The sequence below is a fragment of the Rhynchophorus ferrugineus genome, unplaced genomic scaffold (genome assembly GCF_030347505.1).
Source record: "Rhynchophorus ferrugineus isolate W39M unplaced genomic scaffold, kcgeb_rfMv2 rfM10, whole genome shotgun sequence".
NCBI lineage: Eukaryota > Metazoa > Arthropoda > Insecta > Coleoptera > Curculionidae > Rhynchophorus > Rhynchophorus ferrugineus.
The window spans coordinates 17842151-17866237 of NW_027472589.1; the positions used below are offsets into that span (position 1 = coordinate 17842151).

The 24087-nt window shown below is 35.7% G+C and overlaps 1 protein-coding gene across 1 annotated transcript in view; it reads left to right on the plus strand.

The window, feature by feature from the left end:
- Positions 1-24087, plus strand: part of LOC143203794 (discoidin domain-containing receptor 2) — a 555483-nt gene that overhangs the window by 328456 nt on the left and 202940 nt on the right. The window contains exon 4 of the mRNA XM_076416074.1: positions 3767-3998. Within this exon, the coding sequence (XP_076272189.1) occupies positions 3767-3998 (232 nt within the window). The remainder of the gene's footprint in view (positions 1-3766; positions 3999-24087) is intronic.

Genomic DNA, 24087 nt, shown 5'->3' on the forward strand with positions numbered 1-24087 from the left:
ATCTTTGAAAATATTAAGTTTCGTGCCTGAAAGCGTGTTACTTTTCTTATTTAATCAAAAGAAAAAGGCCGGTGAAAGTTATCGTTTGCTGGTACTTACAACTTACAAACATGTGCAGCGTGGTTCCCAATATTCAAAAGTGGTGAAATCCATGTGCAAGACAAAGAACGTGCTGGTAGATCGAAAAGGTTTAAAAATGCGAAACTGCAAGAGTTACTCGATGAATACCCAACCTACACTCAAAAACAATTGGCACAATTATTAAATGTGGTCCAAGAAACAATTGGCAAATGGCAAATCGAAAAATCTGCTTCAGAGGTATGATGGGAAGTCATTTTTGTATGGAAGAGTGTGACGGGCGATGAAAAGTGGATTTATCTTCAAAACTAAGCGCAATGAATTTCATGCTTATCACCAGGCGAAACCAGCCGATAGAGTTCAAGGCCAAATAGATTTGGTCGGAAGATGCTCTGTGTTTGGTGGGACCAGAGTGCCGTGGTGTATTACGAACTGTTGAAATCTGACGAAATAGTTAATAGTAATCCCTACCGACAACAAATGATCAATTTGAACCATATATTGATCGAAGAACGTCCAGAATGGATCTGGATACTTCCTGTCATAAAGCAAAAACCGTACAGAAAACGTCGAAAGCCCTTAGTTGGGATACACTACCCGCCGTACTCTCCAGACCTTGCCCCGTCCGACTATCAGCTTTTTGCATCAATGGAACACGCGTTTGCAGAGCAGTACTTCGCCAATTTCGAAGAGTTTATAAAATGACTTGATGAATGCTTTTGCTCAATGGACAAAGAGTAATGGATTTTAACAGTGAAGCTAGAAATTATGGAACGAGAACTGCTTAAAAACCAATTATTGAAATATTTTAACGTTAAATTGTATAAAACTACCAGCACAGACTATACTGCAGTATTTTAAAGAGTGAATGAGGAAATGGTATCAAATTCGAAAAAGAACAAGTAAAATAATGAATATAAAAATGTAAATAAATTTTTCACTCACCAGTATACTGATATATTTAAACCCAGAGTGTAAAATACAAATTATATTTAATAAAACAATATAAAATAATATAACATCTTAATTATATAAAAACAAAGATCAAAATAAATGATATGACAACTACTTACTCAATAAATGGCAAAATAAATAAAGCAAATACGGCACTGACAGTTAAAATACAGGCAGCTAAATGTACGGATAATTATTTTGGCAGACTAGTAATCGTGACTTGTGGAGATGAATAAGAGAATGTCCTCCTTTTTATTTCGGGTGCTAATGTCGATTGATTGTGCCTTTGAGATTCCAATGAGGTCCATAAACCTCTTCTTGTCACGGAGCACTATAGGTGGTAGTTTTCCTTTTGAGTGAGTTTGAGAAGCGGTCGCCGAAGTGGTTGGCATTATTTTTGTTCTAGAGGTTAGGATTTGGTTAGTGGCCTGGCTACTTATTTACGCAGGCTGGGTTGGTCCGGTGGTGATTTGTTTCGGTGGTGACTGTGGGACTATCCTGGTTATCGGCTTGGTTTGCACTAGTCTGGAGGCGAATTTAGTTTTCGAAGGCTGTACGTTAGTCTTGGATTTCGACTGAGTGGATTGAATGGCCGGTTTGCGTTCTGGTTTGGAAATAGTTGTCTGTTTCGCCTTGTTGGCGGCCTTCGGCAGCTGGCTTTCCTGAGATGAAATGGTGGGCCCTCTCTTCCCTTTTCCCACTAAGATGAAACCATCATCTGGGTCTTCAGTTTCGTCTGACCTTTGTGCGGGTTTATGTCTGCGGTTGGTGTCTGGGTCTGGATGTCTGTGGCAGCGGCAGTCTTCATTTCCATGGCTTCATTCTTCTGTTACGGTGGCGGTGACGATTTTTATTTCTGTTTGCAGGTCTGCGGACGCCTTTTTGCTCTTTTACAGCTTTTCCATCTGTTTATTCAGGGTGTCTGTCTGGGCGTGAGCGAATATTTTCACTTCGATCTGTTTTCGTAGGCCTTCATTTTGACTTTATAAGTCTTCGATGAGCAATGCTAGGCTGTCGTCGGAAGATGATCCATCTATGTTAAGAAAACTGGGATAGTACGTGCATGACGCCATTACCTTGTCTGTAAATACTTCTCGGCTTTTTTAAGTATCTTGGCTTAGGTGTTTTTACTGATAAATAATAGTATCAACAAATACTAGTAAGGGATGGTATTAATAATCTCAATAGAAGAATATGACAATGGTAGACCATAACAATGAAGGAATAACCACGATTAATAACAACAATCTTAGTCCATTGTAGTCAAAAACATTGGCGGACAGTCATTATCACACAGACAATAGCGATAATTAATAGCAATGGGAGACTGTGCTGGGATGAAGTATGACATGTGCACATGGTACGAAGGGAAGGTAATGCATGACGTACCAGCTCATATCCTTACACTAACAACAATGGACATGCAATGAGATCTCTGGAGGTAATACGCGAGATCCTGCCACTAGGTTAGTAGGCCTCGCTAGGAGTAAGCTAAATTATCAATTAAAGTAAATAAACAGTATTGGTGCTATTGAGCACTCACTTCTCTAGCTCCAGTTATGACAAACGTACAATACGTATGGGGAAAAACCAAAAGCCACACGCTAGATACTCTGTCACCAAGAACTAACAGAAACCACTTTCGGTGGCGTTTAGGTATGCTTGCGTTATCCATAGATCATAACTACACATCAGTAACTTTAGCAGCATGCTCTATGAATAAACTCACCATTTGATGAAACTCAGCTTAGGCGGTACAAAACATAGTAAAATCAACTCAATACAGAAAAGGTATTGACTCTCAGCGTCGCGTCTTCAAAATTGACGCCAAATTCTAACGCCTTTTGGACGTTTTAAGATATCGCATCTGGCAAATACAGCCTTTAAAGAAACATCAACAATGTTGCCATTCATGGTGGTTGCAAAGTATTCGCAAAGGCGACAAATTCTATAATTAAAAAGAAGCGGCAATCCCGCCTAGTTCCTTTACATTATTGTTCAAACCTATTTTTCAAAGAACATAAACGACCTAAAATTAAGAGGTCTAAAATATCGAACTGCAAGATGGTATTCTATGTACCGAAGATATTCGGAACCATCTATGATTTCAGTGATGGTACATGTCTTTGTTTATGTTTTGAGAAAAAATTATAGAGAAAATATAAAGAATACAATTTTTAGGCGCTCTAATTGGTCCTAAGAACCGTGATTCGGAACCAAACACTAAAAATGGTTGGAAATAATATTAAATAATTGTTATCATCCTTTACAAAACTCACAACATGTACGTAGATATCTAGATCAGAATATCCTTTCAACAATAATTGAATTAAATAAAAAATTAATGAATTTTAATAAAACTGATAAAGAACCACAGTATTAAAAAATCAATTAAATTTAATGTAATAGAAACAAAGGGGATAACGTTATCTCTCCAACAATGCAGCGGCGTCGAATCGTTCGCCAGCGAAAACCCCATTCCGTTCGTCTCTTTGATCAAATTAATTACCGGACCGTCTTCATCGTCCACCAAGAACAATTTTCAATCGTCAATGTTTACGCTCGGGACGTGGATACGTGTAACGAAACCATTTCCAACCTCAATTAACGTCACTCCTTCAGTTTCCCGTTCGAGCGATGGGACATAGGGGGGCCGGTGCGGGGGAAGGAAGTCGGGCAGTGTTAAAAAACGTCTTCCGAATGACGCCGTTCAACAGGTTTCTTTCTGTTGCAGGTTAAAAGTCGAAAGAGCAGGTGGTGGATGGTGTCCGAAGCAGCAGATCGAGAAAGGGGTACGGGAGTATATTCAAGTAGACCTGCAGGAGGTGCACGTGATCAGCGGCATCGAAACACAGGGCCGTTATGACCGAGGACGAGGTCAGGAGTACGTGGAGGAGTACTTGTTGGAGTACTGGAGGCCGGGATTGGAAGAATGGAAAGAGTACAAGAGATGGGATGGTAAACATGTAAGTACTATTTTCTCATAAATTTAAAGTAAATAATAGAGTTTAATATATTGGATCTGTAAACTAGTGAAGATATTTGACTTATTGACAATGGCGGCTAAAATCATTATGGTGATGATAAACTACGTGCAATATCTAGATGGAACTATAATAACCCATTGAAATAATTTGATTGAACAGTTTAAGAATAAGTTATAGGCATCTGAAAAGAATAAATTTGATCGGTTCTTTGAAAATATTTGCATGTATAGCATGCATGCAGATATAACCATGCGGCACATGACACACAATTCATCGACCAACACAATTTAAATAAAAAACAATTTAATTTCTGAAAAAAAATTAAATAGAATTCTATAAAAATTCTATTAAGACAAAAATAAAACAGATAGTTTAGAGACCTACACACATGATAATAAAACTAATAATAAGTCTTGACGAAGTTGCTAAGTGTGGCTTGATATATTTGTTTTGCCTCTATATATCTCCTCTTTATCTCTATATCTATAAAAATCTTCTTGTAAAGTAGCCACACTCACCTTCATGTATTTGGCATTGTTCCATTAGAACTCATTTTGGGTTTATACCCTGACCATTATTTTAAAACTACAGCGCATTGGTAGGTAACAAAATGAAAAATAGGTTAAATTTCTAAAAACAACAGTATATCTTTATATAGTCATTTTAAAATAGCAGTGACACGAGTGTCAATATGTGTCTGTCTAAAGTTGTAAATTCGTTTCACAGTCAGACAATATTATACTTGTTATTTTATTCTAGTTAAAAAGAGATAGAATGCTGTTAGAGAAGTTCGAACCTCTAACGGAATGAGCCTGCAAAAGTTGTCTGTTTGCCAAACTTCTGAAAATTCTTCAAAATATTATAATTACGGGTTATAAACCGGCGTACGTTGTTTTAACTCTTTGTTATAATACATTTGAAATCGCCGCGGTTTTGATTGAAATAATTTTTTTGCGTCTTGCAACTGCACTGTATATTAGTACAGATACAGTCACTAACATAACTCAAGAAATAATAAACAATATAACTTTAAATTCGCTAAAAATAAATCGTGTTTATGCGAAACAGATGACGAATCAAGATCAGCTTGATGTTTCAGAGACCAAATATACGAAATGTATAAAACAGTAAGTAGTTTTTTCAATAGAAACATAATTTAATACAATTATTTCAGAGAAAATTGTTAGTCTGGAAAGTATCCGTAAAAATACCAAAGATATACAGCTATTTGAGAGGTGTAGAACATCCGTTCGTACATTGTTGGATACTATAGGTTTTAAGTGGTGGGTTATCTTTACACGAAGGGGTTTAATGGAACTTCCAGAGATTGCTTTAAAAAGAATACAATTTTTAAGAACATACAACAAAATCAAGGAAGAAATATATCAATTTATATATTTAAATGAGACATGAATATTTCAGAATGGTACATTGGGCTGCTCATGGTACGATGATAATAAATATTTTAAACACAACGATAGCTGATGGAAAAAGGTAAATGCTGGAATAACTATCGATTAGGTTTTGTTAGTGATAACTATTATTCACTGCAAACATATAGTTCTTCATGCTGTTACTTGGTAAATATAAATGAAATATTTCATTGCATTTTATGCAATTTACTTTTTTAGAAATAAGCCTGAGAAAAAATACATAGTAGATCAGATTACTGAATGTTATGGCCACAGAGTATTACTTCTTCCGCCCTATCACTGAATTTTTAATCCAGTTGAGTTGATACGGGATGGCAAAGAATTATTACAATAGATATTCAGGTCGAGGAGGTTATTCAAACCAGAACTGTCTGGATTTATGGAAAGATACATTGTTGAAAACAGCATCTTCAGTTTGTGTGAGCTCAATGAGACACAATGAAGAAGAAATTGACAAATGGTAGAATCTTGGGCAAGTTTTTGATAGATTGGAAATAAACAGCTCAGTTATTTACTTGACTAGTATTTCTGAAATTGAGAGTGATTGAATAAATCCTTATGAATGTTGGTTTATCATTCAATGCAGACGATTACCAGGACAGGGTGGATGAGAGAAGAAACCACTAAAGGTCACTATAGAATTAATATACTTTAGTTGTAGGGAATTGTATTATAGAGTGTGAAAGTTTTATGAGCATTTGTGTTGTTATTCACAATATACATGAACATTTGATTAACATGTATTAGGAGAGAAATAACATTAACTGTTAAGAAGAATGCTATGATTAAATGTAGTCAAGAAAGATGTATACAGATAGTAATAGGACAAGCTAAAGAGAAATATAGTAATATCATAATGATTTTACAATGATACATTGCATCGGAAGAAACAAAAACTAAGCGTAAAATATAAATATGCTCTCTAATGAAAGCAAAATACATTCTAACTTCGGGGGATACCACTATATACAAAAACATGTCTAGAACCCTACTGTTATTAGTGTGGAAAAAAGCTCAATGTATATATAACAAAACAAGTCTGATCTATAAATTATTGCGGCTGTAAAATTAATTGTAGTTTTAAGTTCTTCGATAATAAATGCATTTGATGTAATATGATGTTAGAATAAATTATATTTAATAAAATATTTGTTCAATTATTTTATTTATATTAAAATGTTGTTATATGTCAGAACCAAAATGTACTAAAACTCAGAGTTGATGCGTCAACATTGCGACGTTTTGACAGTTCTCCCATTTCACTGCTATTTTGAATTGACTATATATACAAAAGTGTTACAAAACTTTTTACCATGAGTTTAATTAAAAGCAGACTCCTTACAATTTAATATTTTAATTATATATAAAAACAAATAAGAGACACAACTATGTGTTGAGTGCGAGACGGTACATTAAATTCTGAAATATTTCTATTTCAAATTACATACCCAGCCAAGAGTGCGATGTCAACACTACGTGATATTCGACCGATGGTCAACCCTGGTCAGTGCGTGGGCTTGAAATAATTTGTCGCATGACATAATACCTTCCTCTGAAGAAGATAACCATGGAGTTGGCATGAGCTTCATTCAGCATCGTCTTGGTGGCCTTCGTACTTGTAATATGTGGAGCGACTGAAGTCTCGTCCGGTCAGTTTGGTTTTTCTTCCCTTCGTCTTCTTCGTCGGTTTTTCTGGTGGCCTTACACTTTTGATCTACAATATTTCTCTTCCAAATTCTAACAGTACACACGGCTAGGGAGTCTTCTTGAAGTGTCTTCAGTATAGCCTCAAATTACACTGGTTCACGGCTAGGGACAACTTCTTGTCCAAATTCCAGTGGTTCACGACCAGGATAACTTCTCGAAGCGTCTTCGATGTATTCCCAAAATACGGAGGTCCATGGCTAGAGACGATGTACAATCAATTGTACAACTATTTCTATTACAAATTTCATACGTAGCGAAAAGTGCGATGTCAACACTACGTGATATTCGGCCGATGGTCGACGCTGGCCGGTGCGTGGCTTGTTATTAGCTTGAGCTAATTTGTCGCATTCCATAACATGAACATATCGAATGCCTTTGTCACTCTCAAAACAGAGATTAAGACAAGTAGTATGTTAGTTAAAGTAGTACATCTAGGTATTAGACTTCACGAAACTTTTCTCCGAAATTGCCTATAGAGATGAATCTTTATTTTCTCTGTTATTAATTTATTTATATGTGAATTTTATCATTCTTTAATAATATGTGGTTTTTTAACTGGAGGGTCCAACAATTCTAGTTATGTTGGTGAAAATCACGATTCCAGTTAAAGGTTAAGTTTAGAATTACTAATGTGTAGTGACCAAATCAATTATTATACAGAATAAAAAGAAAAAGAAAACAAGAAAACATGGCTGATCTAAAGCTTTTTATATTTAACTTATATTTTCACTATTTAAAAAACATATCTACGATATATTTCTTTACGCTTTTATTAAAGATGTCTCGCCGAAGTTTTAAATAATACCGAAATCCTGCCGCACACGTATTATAGCGCCATATCCGACCGGTTGGTTCTAAAAGCCTCCTAGGAAAAATGTAATTGGAATTGTATTATAGAGTGTGAAAGTTTTATGAGCATTTGTGTTGTTATTCACAATATACATGAACATTTGATTAACATGTATTAGGAGAGAAATAACATTAACTGTTAAGAAGAATGCTATGATTAAATGTAGTCAAGGAAGATGTATACAGATAGTAATAGGACATTGAGCTAATTTGTCACATTCCATAACATGAACATATCGAATGCCTTTGTGACTCTCAGAACAGAGATTCAGACAAGTAGTATGTTAGTTAAAGTAGTACATCTAGGTATTAGATTTCACAAAACTTTTCTCCGAAATTGCCTATAGAGATGAATCTTTATTTTCTCTGTTATTAATTTATTTATATGTGAATTTTATCATTCTTTAATAATATGTGGTTTTTTAACTGGAGGGTCCAACAATTCTAGTTATGTTGGTGACAATCACGATTCCAGTTTAAGGTTAAGTTTAGAATTACTAATGTGTAGTGACCAAATCAATTATTATACAGAATAAAAAGAAAAAGAAAACAAGAAAACATGGCTGATCTAAAGCTTTTTATATTTAACTTACATTTTCACTATTTAAAAAAGATAGCTACGATATGTTTCTTTACGCTTTTATTAATGAGATCTCGTCGAAGTTTTAAATAATACCGAAATCCTGCCGCACACGTATTATAGCGCCATATCCGACCGGTTGGTTCTAAAAGCCTCCCAGGAAAAATGCATACGAAATAAAAGCGCCACGCTGGAAATCTTAAGTCGTTATCGGCAGACGGATGTTGCACGTATTCACTTAGATATTCTGACGAGGGTACGTGAGCCACGGCGACGGTACGCGACGCCTGACAAATTTCCACAGTTTCCCGCGTGTTTGTCTCCGGCGAAAATTATGATACTCACGTGTTTCCCGCTCGCCGTCGTCGTCGTTTGTTCCCCGTTGCTCCCGTTCCATCCTCGCAACTATGCCCGAAGAGATAACGGTAATCGTAACGGGAGTTTTCGTGTATCGCGACAGTTGTTGTTGGTTGAACGTTTTCATCATCTTTATTTTTACAAAAATGAAAATTATTACTTTTAGAGTAGAACAGGTAGTATATAATTGAGGAGAACATTATTCGTTTATTTACGGACCGTTTAATTTAAAAATCACTCTCCAAACAGGGCTGAGAAGCATTTCAATTATTTGTTAAAATACGTAACTGAAATGCAAATACATAATAAAATACAATACAAAATCTTTATTTGTATTTAAATTAATTTAAAAAACGTAATTTGTACATCAAATATTATACACGATATATTTTTAGTCAGTATATCAAATACTTATAAGCTGGCTTCGTTGGCGCAGTGGCCAAGGCGACAAGACGGTCCTCCTGCAATTGCGACAGTCTCGGGTTCGAATCATGCTGGAGCAGTTGGTGCAGTGGGGAAGTTTATGTTTCTGATTGTAATTGTAAATGTCTTTATGGGTAACAAGTCCGCCAAGGAATAACCATCCCAGTCACGCCAGTAATCAGACTAGACACGACCGGATTTAACAGGTCAATTGAAAAGTCCCCTGCCTACCAGAGTAAAACATATTTTTTTGGCAAAATTAATTTTTCTTTTATTCAACATAATTCTCTTCAAGGGTGATTCACTGATTATAGCGACCGTCCAACTTTTCATTTTTGTAGTACGATTTATCTTTTGCTTCAAAATAGACCTCAGTTTCGGCGATCACCTCTCCATTCGACGAAAATTTCTTCCCAGCGAGCATTCTTTTGAGATCTGAGAACAGAAAATAATCGCTGCAGGCCAGATCTGGAGAATACGATGGATGAGGAAACAATTCGAAACCCAATTCATGGATTTTTTCCATCATTTTCACTCACTTGAGACACAGTGCATTGTCTTGGTGAAGCAGCACTTTGTTTTTCTTCAAATGCGGCCATTTTTGGACGATTTCGTCCTTCAAACGGTTCAATAACGGTATATAATAGTCGCTGTTGATGGTATAATAGTCCTTTTTCGGGATAGTTAATGAAAATTATTCCATGCGCATCCCAAAATACAGACGCCATAAACTTTCCAGCCGACTGTTGCGTTTTTCCACGCTTTGGAGAGGGTTCATCGTATGCAGTCCACTCGGATAACTATCGATTGGAATTCGGAGTAAAATGATGGAGCCATGTTTCATCCATTCTCACATATCGACACAAAAACTCGAGTTGATTACGCTTGATCATCTTTAAACATTGCTCCGAATTATCAACTCTTCGTTGTTTTTGGTCAAAAGTGAGCTCGCGCGGTACCCACTTTGCACAGAACTTTCTCATACCCAAATATTCGTAAATGATATGATGTATGCATTCAGTTGATACCCTTAGAATTTCTGCTATTTCATTCGATTTCAATTTACGGTCATTCAAAATCATTTTGTGGATTTTTTCAATGGTTTCTTCGGTGACAACCTCTTTTCAGCGTGTCCACTGCGTTCGCCGTCTTCGGTGCTCATTTCACCACGTCTAAACTTAGCATACCAATCTTTGGTGGTTGATTTTCCTGGGGCAGTGTCCGGAAACTCGGCATCGAGCCTAGTTTTTACTTCAACTGTATTTTTTCCCTTCAAAAAGCGATATTATATCAACATGCGAAATTCCTTTTTGCTATAATTAAACAAATTAATAATCCGACAGCTGTCAAATTTATACACGCATCTTTTGAGGGCTAGGGCTAACTAAAAAACATATGGATTTAATTCTAGAGGCGCCATCAATGTGTCAGGCCGGGAACTTTTCAATTGACCTGTTATTCTGGGATGGTGTCTAAGTTGGTCACTGGCCAGCCTTAACGCCAAGGACATTTTATAAGTATCAGCAAAGTGTCCTCAGCTTTAGACTGGCCTTTCGAACCAACACTTGGCTTCGCCAATGCCACGAAAACCCTCCAATATAGCAAGTACAATACACTTCCTCCACTCAGCTCTGCTCGGAGCTATTTGCCAGGTGAAGCACGTTGGTACAGACCGTGATCGTCTTGGCTTACCTTTCCCCTTAACCTTTACCATATTTTCAAATCTAGATAAGTTCCTTGTTTGTCGTACCTCCGTGTCTTACGACTCATTACCCTAGAAGGCGTTTGGCCAAGTGTCTCTCGCGCAAGATTTGAGTGCTGTCACTGAAATCTTCTCTCATTCGCCTCTTTTCCCTCGATTTTCTTTAAACTATCTTGACGGTCAAGAAGGTGTTTCATCATCATCCAGTACTTGCATTGATCACCGCTCGGTTATTTGCCTGAGATTGGATATTTGATGATGATTACCGCTTTCTGTCCTAACGGACAGGTTTTCCCTCGAAACTAGCTAAAAAGCTAGCTTGTTTCCAGTTTACTAAGGGAGACCTGAGGATTGTTCCTCGCGTGCGATCGCATGTAGTAGATACCCTTATCCTACCCCTCAGCTTCTTCAGGCCATTTATACCCTAAAATTTAATTTCAACTAATATCATTACCGCATTTTATTATTTATCTCCTCTATTTATTTCATCCACTATTAAAGAAAACACCCCTTTCCAAAATGACTATTACTCTTAATTTAGTGCGTTGAGATTTCGGTCAGGCCTTAGTAAAGGTAGGATCCTTCCTGGCCTGCGATACCAGGGATTAAAGCCTGATGCCCATATTCTCTCGGGTTATCCCGCCACTAGTCGGTCACCAGATCCTCGTTGCAGAATTATTGCATAATATAGCACCGCGCAGGGAGCACTGCGCGCAGTTGGAGTTAACTTTTGATTTCAGCTTTGCAGGAAAAGCCCTTGCACCCCTATGCCAAGGAGTGTGCTACAAAGCCCACGTGAATCCGTAGGTAGAGGGCAAACAAAGAAAAATCCTTATTGCTAAGAAGAAGACTTTAAATTTGTAATTTTAAAAGCAGTGTTGAACAGTATTTGTAATTTTAAAAAAAATTGAAGCAGCAATGTGGAAGCTTGAATTTAATTAAATCTCCTTTTAGATCAAAATATGTATCTAAAATATGGAAAACGCAAAAATGATCATCTAAATATTGTGCACGTTCACTTAGTCTAAAAGGTTACAATGTTAATTTTGGTTAATTTTTTAAATAGTCTCCAGCTAAACCAAAAATTCCTACTATTAGAAAGCCAATATCTCAACCCTAACTTGTCTGGGACTGGGTTCACCACTTTTCTTCACCTATGATTTTGATTATAAATTATCCGATTATAAATATCAGTAGTACGAACGTGAATAATTTTAGAGATTTCATCATCTGTACGTTATTGTATTATAATGAACTCTGTCCAACTACATAATCTATTGATTATTGAAGACGTAATATATTTTACCGACTTATACGAGCAATGTTAGCTACATTTGAAAAAACGTATGTTGCATAAAATATTGTCGAAAAAAAACACGACTATATCAAAAGGCTATATCGCTGCTTCAGCTTGAAAATTAATATTACCTGATAGGCGGAGGGAATGATTAGCGGGAGATATCGCATTACAAAACAATAATTTCCGTTCGTTTTTTTCAATAAAGTCTTAAAATCACTTATAAGGACAGGGCATTTCTCCTAAAAGTAGCAAGGACAGTTCGAATTTCGACAAGGCATAGATGTAATTTATGTTTATGTTTGTGGGTAATTATTCAAATAAAAACCTTATTAATCACGCCAATAACCATCTCTAAGGTGGGACGACTTCTGGAATATTCTCTAAATTTTAGTGAAGTAAATACATAGTCCTTGTAGCCTTCTATTCACTAGTTTGCCTTTGATTGTATTCTGAATAACAGTCTTTTTATTCATATGCTCAGAATATACCCCGTGGAATGGTCTCTTAACTTTTTGATGAATACAAATGCCAATAGTCTACAGGTGAAAAACTGAGTTTCTGCAATCTGCAATCGTTTAGCAGTTACTCGAACCTTTCCTTTACATAGTGCAATGAAGTTAGAGCAAAAGCATTGTAATTCATGCTATAAGATCAACAAAGGTCAATGGGTGTTCATAATCCTCCATCTATGAACTATTGGAATTAACAGACATTAATGTTTATTGTTTTATTTGTTTTTCAGCACAGTAAATACAGTAAATACGTAGCACATAATAGAAAACCAACAGTTTAGAGTATATATAAAATGTAAGATAAATTAAAGACAACACATTTAGAATAATAAATAAATTAGTGTGTAAAAGGATACAATATCTAATTTCTGAGTGGATGTTATACGTGCTGGACCAGGTCAATACAGTAAATACGTAACACATAATAGAAAACCAACAGTTTAGAGTATATATAAAATGTCAGATAAATTACAGACAACACATTTAGAATAATAAGTAAATTAGTATGTAAAAGGACACAATATCTAATTTCTCAGTGGATGTTATACGTGCTGGACCAGGTCAATACATTAAATACGTAACACATAATAGAAAACCAACAGTTTAGAGTATATATAAAATGTAAGATAAATTAAAGACAACACATTTAGAATAATAAATAAATTAGTGTGTAAAAGGACACAATATCTAATTTCTCAGTGGATGTTATACGTGCTGGACCAGGTCAATACAGTAAATACGTAACACATAATAGAAAACCAACAGTTTAGAGTATATATAAAATGTCAGATAAATTACAGACAACACATTTAGAATAATAAATAAATTAGTATGTAAAAGGACACAATATCTAATTTCTGAGTAGATATTATAAGTGCTGGAGCAGGTCCGCGGCTGTCTAAAAGTTAATCAGCAGGTCTAGTCGCTCGGGTTGGACCAATTGCTTCAATAACTTCGACGTCCCGAGTTGCTACCTTAGAATCCTCCATGCTTCCGACAATCTAGCTGAGTCCAACGCTGGTCACACAGAAGTCAGCCTCGTCCTTTCAACAAGTCTTCGTGGGAAAGTCTGCAGTGCCCCATCCGCAGTCGAGCCAGGATAATCAATTTAAATCTTCTAATGTTACTTATGCTGGGAAGCTGGTGAAAGACTCTCTTTATCTCCCATAACTTATTATTCTTCGTAAAGAGGTCCCATTTTAGTTGGTGCAATTGTTTATAGAGTGCTTTCATGTATATTTTAGCGTCATCCTTGCAAAACAGCACATTTAGTTTGGTCGAGTCTTCTTTCCTATTCGCCAAAAATCGGCTATTTCATTTCCGGGTATTCCCCTATGGGAAGTGACCCAGAGATATGTAATCCTTACTTCGTTCTTTTGTAATGTTATGTACAGCTCTCTAATATATATAACTGGAGGGTGATCTCAGTCTTTGCTGATCTCAGGATCTCCAACGAACTCTTTCAATCTGTTATTATCGGTATTGGTCCTCTTATCAATGATTTTCCGCATACGGCCATATAGATAGCCAGCAGCAAAGCAGAGAAAATACTGATCATAGATGGAAGCCAAAAGTGCCAAAAGGCAGTCGTGTTTAAAAGACTCTTAGATGCAATTTTATATCTATATAGGACCGACTATAGCACAAAAATTTAAAAATAAACAGTTAATTTCAGAAAGTAAATCTGTGCATGTGCAGTTTACCTACAAACAAACATTAAATAATACTATAATTCCATATAGTAACAACGCTAAATATTTCGGAATGAATTTTGATGCAAAACTTCGCTGGAAGGAACATATAAAGAAGAAAATAAGAGAACTGGAATTGAAATATAGGAAAATATACTGGCTAATTAAAAGAAAATCACAATTATCAGTACGTAATAAATTGCTATTATATAAGCAAATATTGAAACCTATATTGACATACGGAGTTCAATTATGGGGATGTTCTGCAAAGAGTAACATAAATAAAATACAAATTTTTCAGAACAGATTCCTGAGAGATATTATGAGCGTACCCAAATACTATAGGGCTGATTACCTACATCGAGACCTTCAGATACCCACAGTCAGTTAAGATATCAAGAGAATTGCAAGGGGACATGAGGAAATACTCCATTCTCATCAGAACCACCAGAACAGGACACAGACTCAAAATAATCAAACCATCTGATCATGTGTGGTGTTGTGTAGTGAGGTGCAGTTAATAAAAAATACAGCAATGACATGTATAAGTATTATTTCACCAGACACTGAGATAGGGCCGATGGGTCCTCCCCTTAAATCTAGGTATATACCTAGATTTAAGTTATCATAAAAACAAATTGTAGGTTAATCGAAAACGACTAGTAACAATACAATAATTAAATAATAAAAAAATTCATTTACGAGATGTGTTTAGTAAAGTGTTTAAAACTAAGTGCTTCGTCTATACTAAAATAGAATTAGATAGGCAGTCTCGTTTATATAGTAGTTTTAATAAATTGTACTACTTATCTCTGATAAAATAAAATAGTTTTCAAATAAAATAATGTAAACTCTACCCCTAAATTAACAACAATCAGACAACACAAAATACATAACACTTCATCCTCGTGCCATATAATCAAACCCAGCCGAACCGTCGGTTCTATATTAAATTAAATCCCCCCCTCCCCCTCCATCACAATAAAGCAACTAAAGCAATTTGCCAGAAAACTACTTTATTACCCCAACAATTTCTTCGACCGAGTATCCGTGTCTCTATCTCGGCCCGAATAAAATCGACCTTCAATACTCCTCAAACAAATGAAACCTAATAAAGGTATCAATCGAAAGGGCGTTCGGGGAGCCCAGGCCCGATAGAAAAGGGTTAGGCGGCCGCCCCGTCGCCCCTCACCGCGCCCGATACCCAGAGCCCCCTCGCCTCGGCCCCCTCCTATCCGGTAGCACGCGAGCACCTCACTCGATCTATCGATTGGCGAAAAAGATTACGAAGATTTATATTAGAAACGGAATTAAGTCGGACTGATGAAGATATATAGTTTCTGGATAGTTTTCCGTGCCGTACGTACTTTTATCCAGTCGGATTGGCGTCAAAAACTACGGGAAATCGCAGGGATCGTACCGAGGGGCTTAGAACGTTCGCCAGGTGAAAGTTATGGACTTTCGGGGGCGAGTTTCTTGGCTTGGGATTGATTAAAATCGGTTCAAAACTTAGGAGAGTTTGATTTTAATTGAAGTTTCGACGAGCAATGCTGCAGTAATTTACATATCTGCAAATACGAATTAGTGAATCTACGGTCAGCTTTAAATCCTAACAATTTTAATACAAAAATATTAAAAAAAAAAGAAATTCACTAAAAATTAAAAAATAATCAAACATACATTTTTAATACCAAAAAAATATTTTAAAATAAAATATGTACAAAATAATCATTTTAATAACTAAATGAAAATAAACAAAAACATAATTTAACCTCTCTACTACACTTGTTTTATACTATAATATATATACATACAATTTAGCTTAATATCTACCTAAAGGTGCATATTAAAATATTATAAAGACTATATTATATGTAACATAAGATTGCAGAAGGTTAAAGAAACAAAAGCGACAAATGGGTCAATTTCATAATGTTTTATCAATATTAAAAAATAAGAAGGATAATCTGCTCCCTCTATAGACTATAGAAGAAAATTTTCATCCATACATGTTAGATTTCCACAAATATTTACTAACTTGAGTTTTCAGATTTTAAAATTTTGATGACCTTGAAAATTGGAAAATACTGATCAGAACCAAAACATCATAAAATATTTTTATCAAAAAATTGAACGGACTTCAAATAATAAAAAACAAACTCACTAAAAATTGAAAAATCAAACTTACATTTTTAACACAAAAAAAAATTAAAGAAAATATGTAAATAATAATAACTAAATAAAAATACCTTTTTTATATATTTTAAAGTATCCTTTTACCAGCTATGTGTTTATCTGGAATGGACCTACAGTTTAACGTGGGCTCCGAACCACGGTCCTCGGCATTAAGCCTACCGGCTGGCGAGTGACCAAATTTAGAAATCATCCCACAAGACATCCGGTCTTACCCAGCCTGGTTACTGGCGTAACTGGGATTATTTTCCTTGTCGGATTTTACACTCTTGCCTAGAACATTCACAAATTTTAAACAATCACAAACATAAATTTACGACCATGCCCCAGCAGGATTCCAACTCGCGGCTATCGCAACAGTATGAGGACTGTCCTATCTACTACATTTATTTTATATTCTAATAGATACACAGAGTTTAGCTTAATACCTACCTAAACCTGTTTATCTATTTACAATATTATTTTAATTACTACCAACTGACCAGTTTGAAGTCGGTGCCGAGCCTGAACAATACAAAAATAATAATATAATTTTGTGATATAAACAAAAAATTAAATTACCAACAAAACAAATCTATATTAATATAACTATTATTAACTGTTGTAACTTATTTAATTATGACAACGATTATTATGTGAATAATTAATTTCATTTTTTTTGTGTTAAAAATATAAGTTTGATTATTTTTTAATTTTTGTTGCATTCCTTATTTATTTTTGGAAATCTGTTCAATTTTTTATACTATATATATTTATATATAATACAAGTCAGTTGAAAAGTTACCGACCTAATACATAGATGGCTCTACTATAATTGAATCCATATGTTTTTTAGTTATTTCTAACCCTCAAAAGATGCGTGTATAAATTTGACATCTGTTGGATCATCGGTTTTTGAATTATAGCATTTTGAGTGAAGTAACTTTTATTATTGTGAAAAAAATTGATAAAAGGGAGTTTCGCGTGTTGATAAAATATTTCGTTTTGAAGGGAAAAAATGCAGTTGAAGCAAAAAAAATAGCTTGATGACGAGTTTCCGGATACTGCCGTAGGAAAATCAACCACCAAAGATTGGCATGCTAAGTTTAGACGTGGTAAAAGGAGCACTGAAGGCGGTGAACGCAGTGGATGCCCAAAAGAGGTTGTTACCGACGAAAATATAAAATCCACAAATGAATGACCGTAAATAGAAATTGAATGAAATAGAAGATACTCTCAAAACATCAACTGCACGTGTACATCATATCATTCACGAATATTGGGGTATGAGAAAGCTTTGTGCAAAGTGGATGCCGCGCGAGCTCATTTTTGACCAATGACCAAAAAATAACGACGAGTTGATGATTCGGAATTGTATTTGAAGATGATCAAGCGCAATAAACCCGAGTTTTTGCATCGATATGAGACAATGGATGAAACATGGCTCCATCATTTCACTCCGAAGTCCAATCGACATTCAACCGAGTGGACTGCACACGATGAACCCGCTCCAAAACGCGGGAAAACGCAGCAGTCGACAGGCCAGGGTTATAGCGTCTGTATTTTGGGATGGGCATGGAATAATTTTCATTGGCTATCTTGAAAAAGGAAGGAGCATCAACAGCGAGTATTACATAGCGTTATTGGACCATTTGAAGGACGAAATCGCCGAAAAACTGCTTCACCAAGACAATACATAGTATCACAAATCAGTGAAAACGACGACAAAAATTCATGAATTGGGCTCCGAATTGCTTTCTCATCCAACGTATTCTCCAGATCTGTATCGCAACGACTATTTCCTGCTCTCAGATCTCAAAACAACACTCGCTGGGAAAAAATGTTCGTCGAATGAAGAGGTTATCGCCAAAACTGATGCCTCTTTTGAAGCAATGAACAAATTGTAATACAAAAATGGTATTGAGAAGTTAAAGAATCGTTACAATCAGTGTATCACCCTTGAAACCAATTATGTTGAATAAAAATAACTAATTTTGTCAAAATAATGTGTTTTACTATGGTACGCCGGGGACTTTTCAATTAGATTGTTATATACAGCCGAACATAGAACCTCTTCCTTTTTCGAAGTCGGTTAATAATTAATAATAAGTTAATTTTGGATTTAATTAAAAAGCCGACGTGTTAGTTCTTCCCTCCCTTGATTATTATTACAGGGTGTACCAAAAAAGCTGCATGAAACATTTTAACTGATAACTTTATCAGCTTTAACCAGATAAATTTAATAAAACAATAATGAATAACAGTAACGTGGACCGTAAAGCAATAATATACTCAACCGGTTTCACAGTGGCCTCCTACAGCGGTACACGGGTGATTTGAAATTGATTATGGTGACTGAATCTTTGAAATTGATCCACAAATACGAGGGGGTCTTGCAGGCCATGATAGATTGTGGATTCTGACGGTGATCGACGACGACCGATGTGGTAGGAACCTCAGCAAAACAGCTCCTGTAATTGTGGTGGCTTGCGCATGCCTAACGGTAAACAGCTTCCCGTGCTCCCATCGCTCAACAAAGGCCCTACGCTTGAGTTGACAACATCTTTCGAGCCGTACCCACTTGTTCTCATCTGTGAGGAGCTTATATTTTTGAAGCTTGTACACCTTGAGGTTGAGCTCTCTTTTGGCCATTCGATAAATCGACGATTTCCATACGCCAGTCTCACAGGCGAAGTTTCTCGAATTTCAGTGCACTCGCTTCTTTATGGTCTTACGGTTAGCAAAAGTATTGACGGTGCACTTTCTTCCACTTCCTTCGATGGCGCGAGAAACAATCCACTATGTAATATTGAGCAAACGGACAAATTTATGCTTACGTTTTCCTTGGAAAAATAGCTCCAAAATAAAAACTACGCTTGTTTGACATCCCAGAAACACAACAAAAAGAGAGAGAGTCAAAGTCTTATCATAGAGTCGAAACTTAACACAAAGGTACATAAATATATAGAGAATCGAACTAAAAATTAGTTTATTACGGCACAATTACCTCTATATTAGGATAAATTAAACTTTCATGAAATTTTGGGACACTGTAATATATATAACTATAAAAGTAATCGAGCTTAAACTTTTAATTTACTTAGAAACTATTTTAATTTTAAATAAAGAGATGCAGACTTGGTCAATCGATATCATAGCCAATACTGCCGGTCCAATCCTACTCTAAGGTAAAAGAAACCCTTATAGTATAAACATATCGTTTACCACATTACTTCACTAAACACTTAATTAGTAACCAGTGTAACTAGTTTAACTACTGTAACTACTGTAACTAGTATAACCCAGTGGTCTCTCAAATTTGATTATAATTTATTCTAGTTGATTATGACTTTTTTGTAAGCTCTCCTACCAGTACCTAACAATAATTAATTAATTAATTAATTAAATGTATGTTCGTACACTAAAACTTGCTACCAATTCCAAACAACAAAAAGGGCCTTTGGTCTTGACCAAAGTTCAATATTTCAATTAATAAAATGCACTCAATCTCACCAGTTAAATATTAAAATGATGATGATAATAATAATAATAATAATAAGGCAAAAAATTATTACTACATATTTTATTGCTTTATTTAATTACTTATTCTCTTGATCATGTATTGAAATAACATGGTTCTTAATTCTTTAATATTTTAAAATTATTTTATTCATCCGAAAACTGTTCATAACTATTAACTTGCAATAAATAATTTAATTTTAAACGAAGTAGAATTACTTTTATATTTGAATGGTCTGTGGATCTGTAAAAAAGAATGGAATTGTGGAGACCGCCATGACCCTTTAGGCCACCACGAATTCACCACCAGCAAGTACAAAGGTTGGCAACGCCGGTGGATTGGTATCATGCAGTTCCAGGCGATAAAAGACCATCACGACGACGTCTCGTTCTCTTTTCTTTTCTCCATCCCCTTGTAATAGTACCACTTCCACAGCGCTACCGTACTTCCTTTACCTAACCTAGTATCCTGTCAATTCTCCCGTCGACTACATGTATCATTTAATATTAAAATAAACTGTATTGCTTCAACCAGTGTCTTTCAGTTCTTGTGCAAATTCCTTCCAAAGATAGTAGTGAGTGTTCTGACAAATAATCGACTGGTCGGTCAATCGGTCAAAATTTGTGGTCGATGAACATTCCTACAATTGGTGACCCCGACGTGATCAAAGTGTCTAACACGTGCATGGAAGGATAGCACGAGGAACGGAACCCACCAACATCACATGGTCGACGACATGCCACGAGACTAACCTGATGGACGAAAATCACAGAAGCCCATCATGTATACCATCAACACATGAACACCCTGGCATCACGAAACCGGACACGTATCACACTTATAGGTACCCTCAAACAAAGCTAAATGCCCCAAGACGAACGACGCCCTGCTACAACTCCGATGGCAGCTGATCCCGTAAAACTCCTCGCTCAGGTTGGGATCCCCATCCCATCAGCAGTCCCCGTGCGTTTGTTTGCGTGATTGCGGGTGCACTTCGTAACCTGGACCACATAGAGGTACGTTCCACGACAGTTCGACTAGGAGGGGAGTTATGTGGCGACCGCCACGACCCTTTAGGCCACCACGAATTCACCACCAGCAAGCAAAAAGGTTGGCAACACCGGTGGATTGGTACCATGCAGTTCCAGGCGATAAAAGACCATCACTACGACATCTAGTTCTCTTTTCTTTTCTCCATCCCTTTGTAATAGCGCAACAGCGCTACCGTACTTCCTCTACCTAGCCTAATATCCTGTCAATTCTCCCGTCGACCACATGTATCATTTAATATTAAAATAAACAGTATTGCTTCAACCAGTGTTTTTCAGTTCTCGTGCAAATTCCTTCCAAAAATAGTAGTGAGTGTTCTGACAAATAATCGCAGCGGCAGCCACACATTTCGACCGACTGAACGCCCCGACGAACATTCCTACAGAATAATAACCCCACAAATTTTTTATGGTATTTTAATAATATGTTATTTGCTATTTTTAAATAACATACTATAATAAATATAGATAATGTAATAGAATTTGAACAAAACCTGAAAACTAAAGATGTATATTAACCATAAATAATAAATAAAAATTAAACATATACCTAATCATATCAAAAAATAATCCATGTTATAATTAAAAATGATCGCACAATAACTACTAGAGCTTTTTTAAATAAAGTAAATGCTTTATTTACTATCGAACGGAAATATTTTTTAACAAAAATCCAGAGAGTAGTCGAAATATTGCATATTATTGACATAAAAACAGTCAAAAGTATTTTACTATTTATCATTCTCAATTTTAATCTTTTTACCCAATTACACTAACAGTCCTGAAAAATATCGTTCCAGAATACTATATTAATATGCAACATTTTGTTATTTATAAGCAAATTACCAAAAAAATCATAAAACTACATATATTACATATAAATCTATGTAAACATCATTGAGTACATTTTACGTCGCGGCTAGGACGATAGAACCAGAACATTAAAAATTAGCCAAATGAAACTAGTAGTTCCAAAAATAGTAACTAAAAGTACACGACTAGGACAGTCCATAGTAAATATTAATAAAATCAGTCGGACCGAAAATAGCGACTGAAAACAGTCACTAGTAAAAAGTAGTAAAATCAGTCGGACCGAAAATAGCTACTGAAACAGTCGATTGTAAAAACTATTACTATTACTAAACAGTCGATAGTCAATTTCAGTCGATTGTTCCTAACGCTACTTACGATACTTTAAAGTAAAATCATACGATAAGGACGTAATTTATTAATATTCTCAAAAATGTTAGATTGGACCTCGTATTACTATTTAAATACTCTAAACACACTTTTAGTGTCACTGCTAACACCACAATTTCAACATAACCCGAACGTCACGACACCTGCCCCTTGAAACCGCCATCCTAACAATACCATCAACCAGAAATCGGTAATTGCAGCGGGTAAACAATTTTACTTAACTACTACGCCACCAACTATTTGAACCCAGTTATTTGTTCAGTCTATTTCAGACGGGCATCAATTAGCTCCGTGGTTACGATTAAAGGAATTAATTTCTTGTTTGGTGAGGAACTATGGGGGTTAAGGGGGTGGCGGCGAGAGGCGGAAGGGACCGTGCTGCCTCGCATACACACAGAGGAATCAGTCGAATAGCACAAATACAGCACTTTAGTTTCGTGTGCGTTGAGCCGGCGGGCTAATTAACACGACCATTTTTCCGTTTTATTCTTCGTTCTTTTAACGAAGTCTCGTAATTATACAAACGATGATTACAGTTTTGTTTTATTTGGTTGGTTGTTGTTAATTGTATGGATAAGATCAAAGTGTTGATGACGGGGGGAATGGGCGCAAGTTTTACTAAGGGTATTAACTTTTTTGTGATATCTCTTATCTCATTGAATTTAACATTGAGAAATCTACATTAATTGAACATTAAATTATATAACTAGAGTGCGAGTCTTATATGGAGAAACTTTTAATATATTTGTAGAAAAGTAACACAAATAAAAAAATGTATCGATTAAATATTCCTTTCTAAATACGCCGACGGATATTCTAAGAATATTCTAAAAAATAAACCACCTTACTCATCAAGAAAAGTGGTTTGTTTAGATGAGTCTGATTATCTTAGTTCGGACTTCAAGATCGCCAAATGCGATAAGCCACAACTTATTACAATTAGGAAGCATCCATGTTTTGTAAAACTCCTAGTCCATAGATTCTTGCGTCAAGCACAAGCAGATCATGACGTCAGGCCATCAAAAGGTTGATTGAACTGTCTTTAAATTAAATTAGTTTACTGGAATTTTAAGAAAGAGTTCTGTAATTCAGGGTGTACGGCCATCAAAAACAGAAATTAGAGATCCGAAAACTAGAAATACTGTTCCATGTTACAATTTCGTGGATATCTGATGTAGTGTAACACCCCGACATCAAAGGAGAAATCAGAATGTAAGGTAAATTACCTTAACATTAGAGTATTGATAAAAGAAAGACAAAAAGCTAGAAGAATATGACACAAAACCAGAAATGCTGTGGATAAAATAATATTTAGTAAGATTAGAAATCAGACAAATCAAAATATTAAAGAGTATAAACAGAGTTTCTTCAAGAAATACGTAAGTGAATTAAGCCCGGAAGCGGACAAAGATTACTCGCTATGGAAGGCAACTTGGAGATTTAAAATGCCAATTATTAGAGTACCGCCTGTTAAAAATGATCAAAATGAATAGGTTCGACGCAACGATGAAAAGTTATTTAGCTAATGCATTCCAACCGAATGATATGGAATCTACAATAGACACAAATCCAG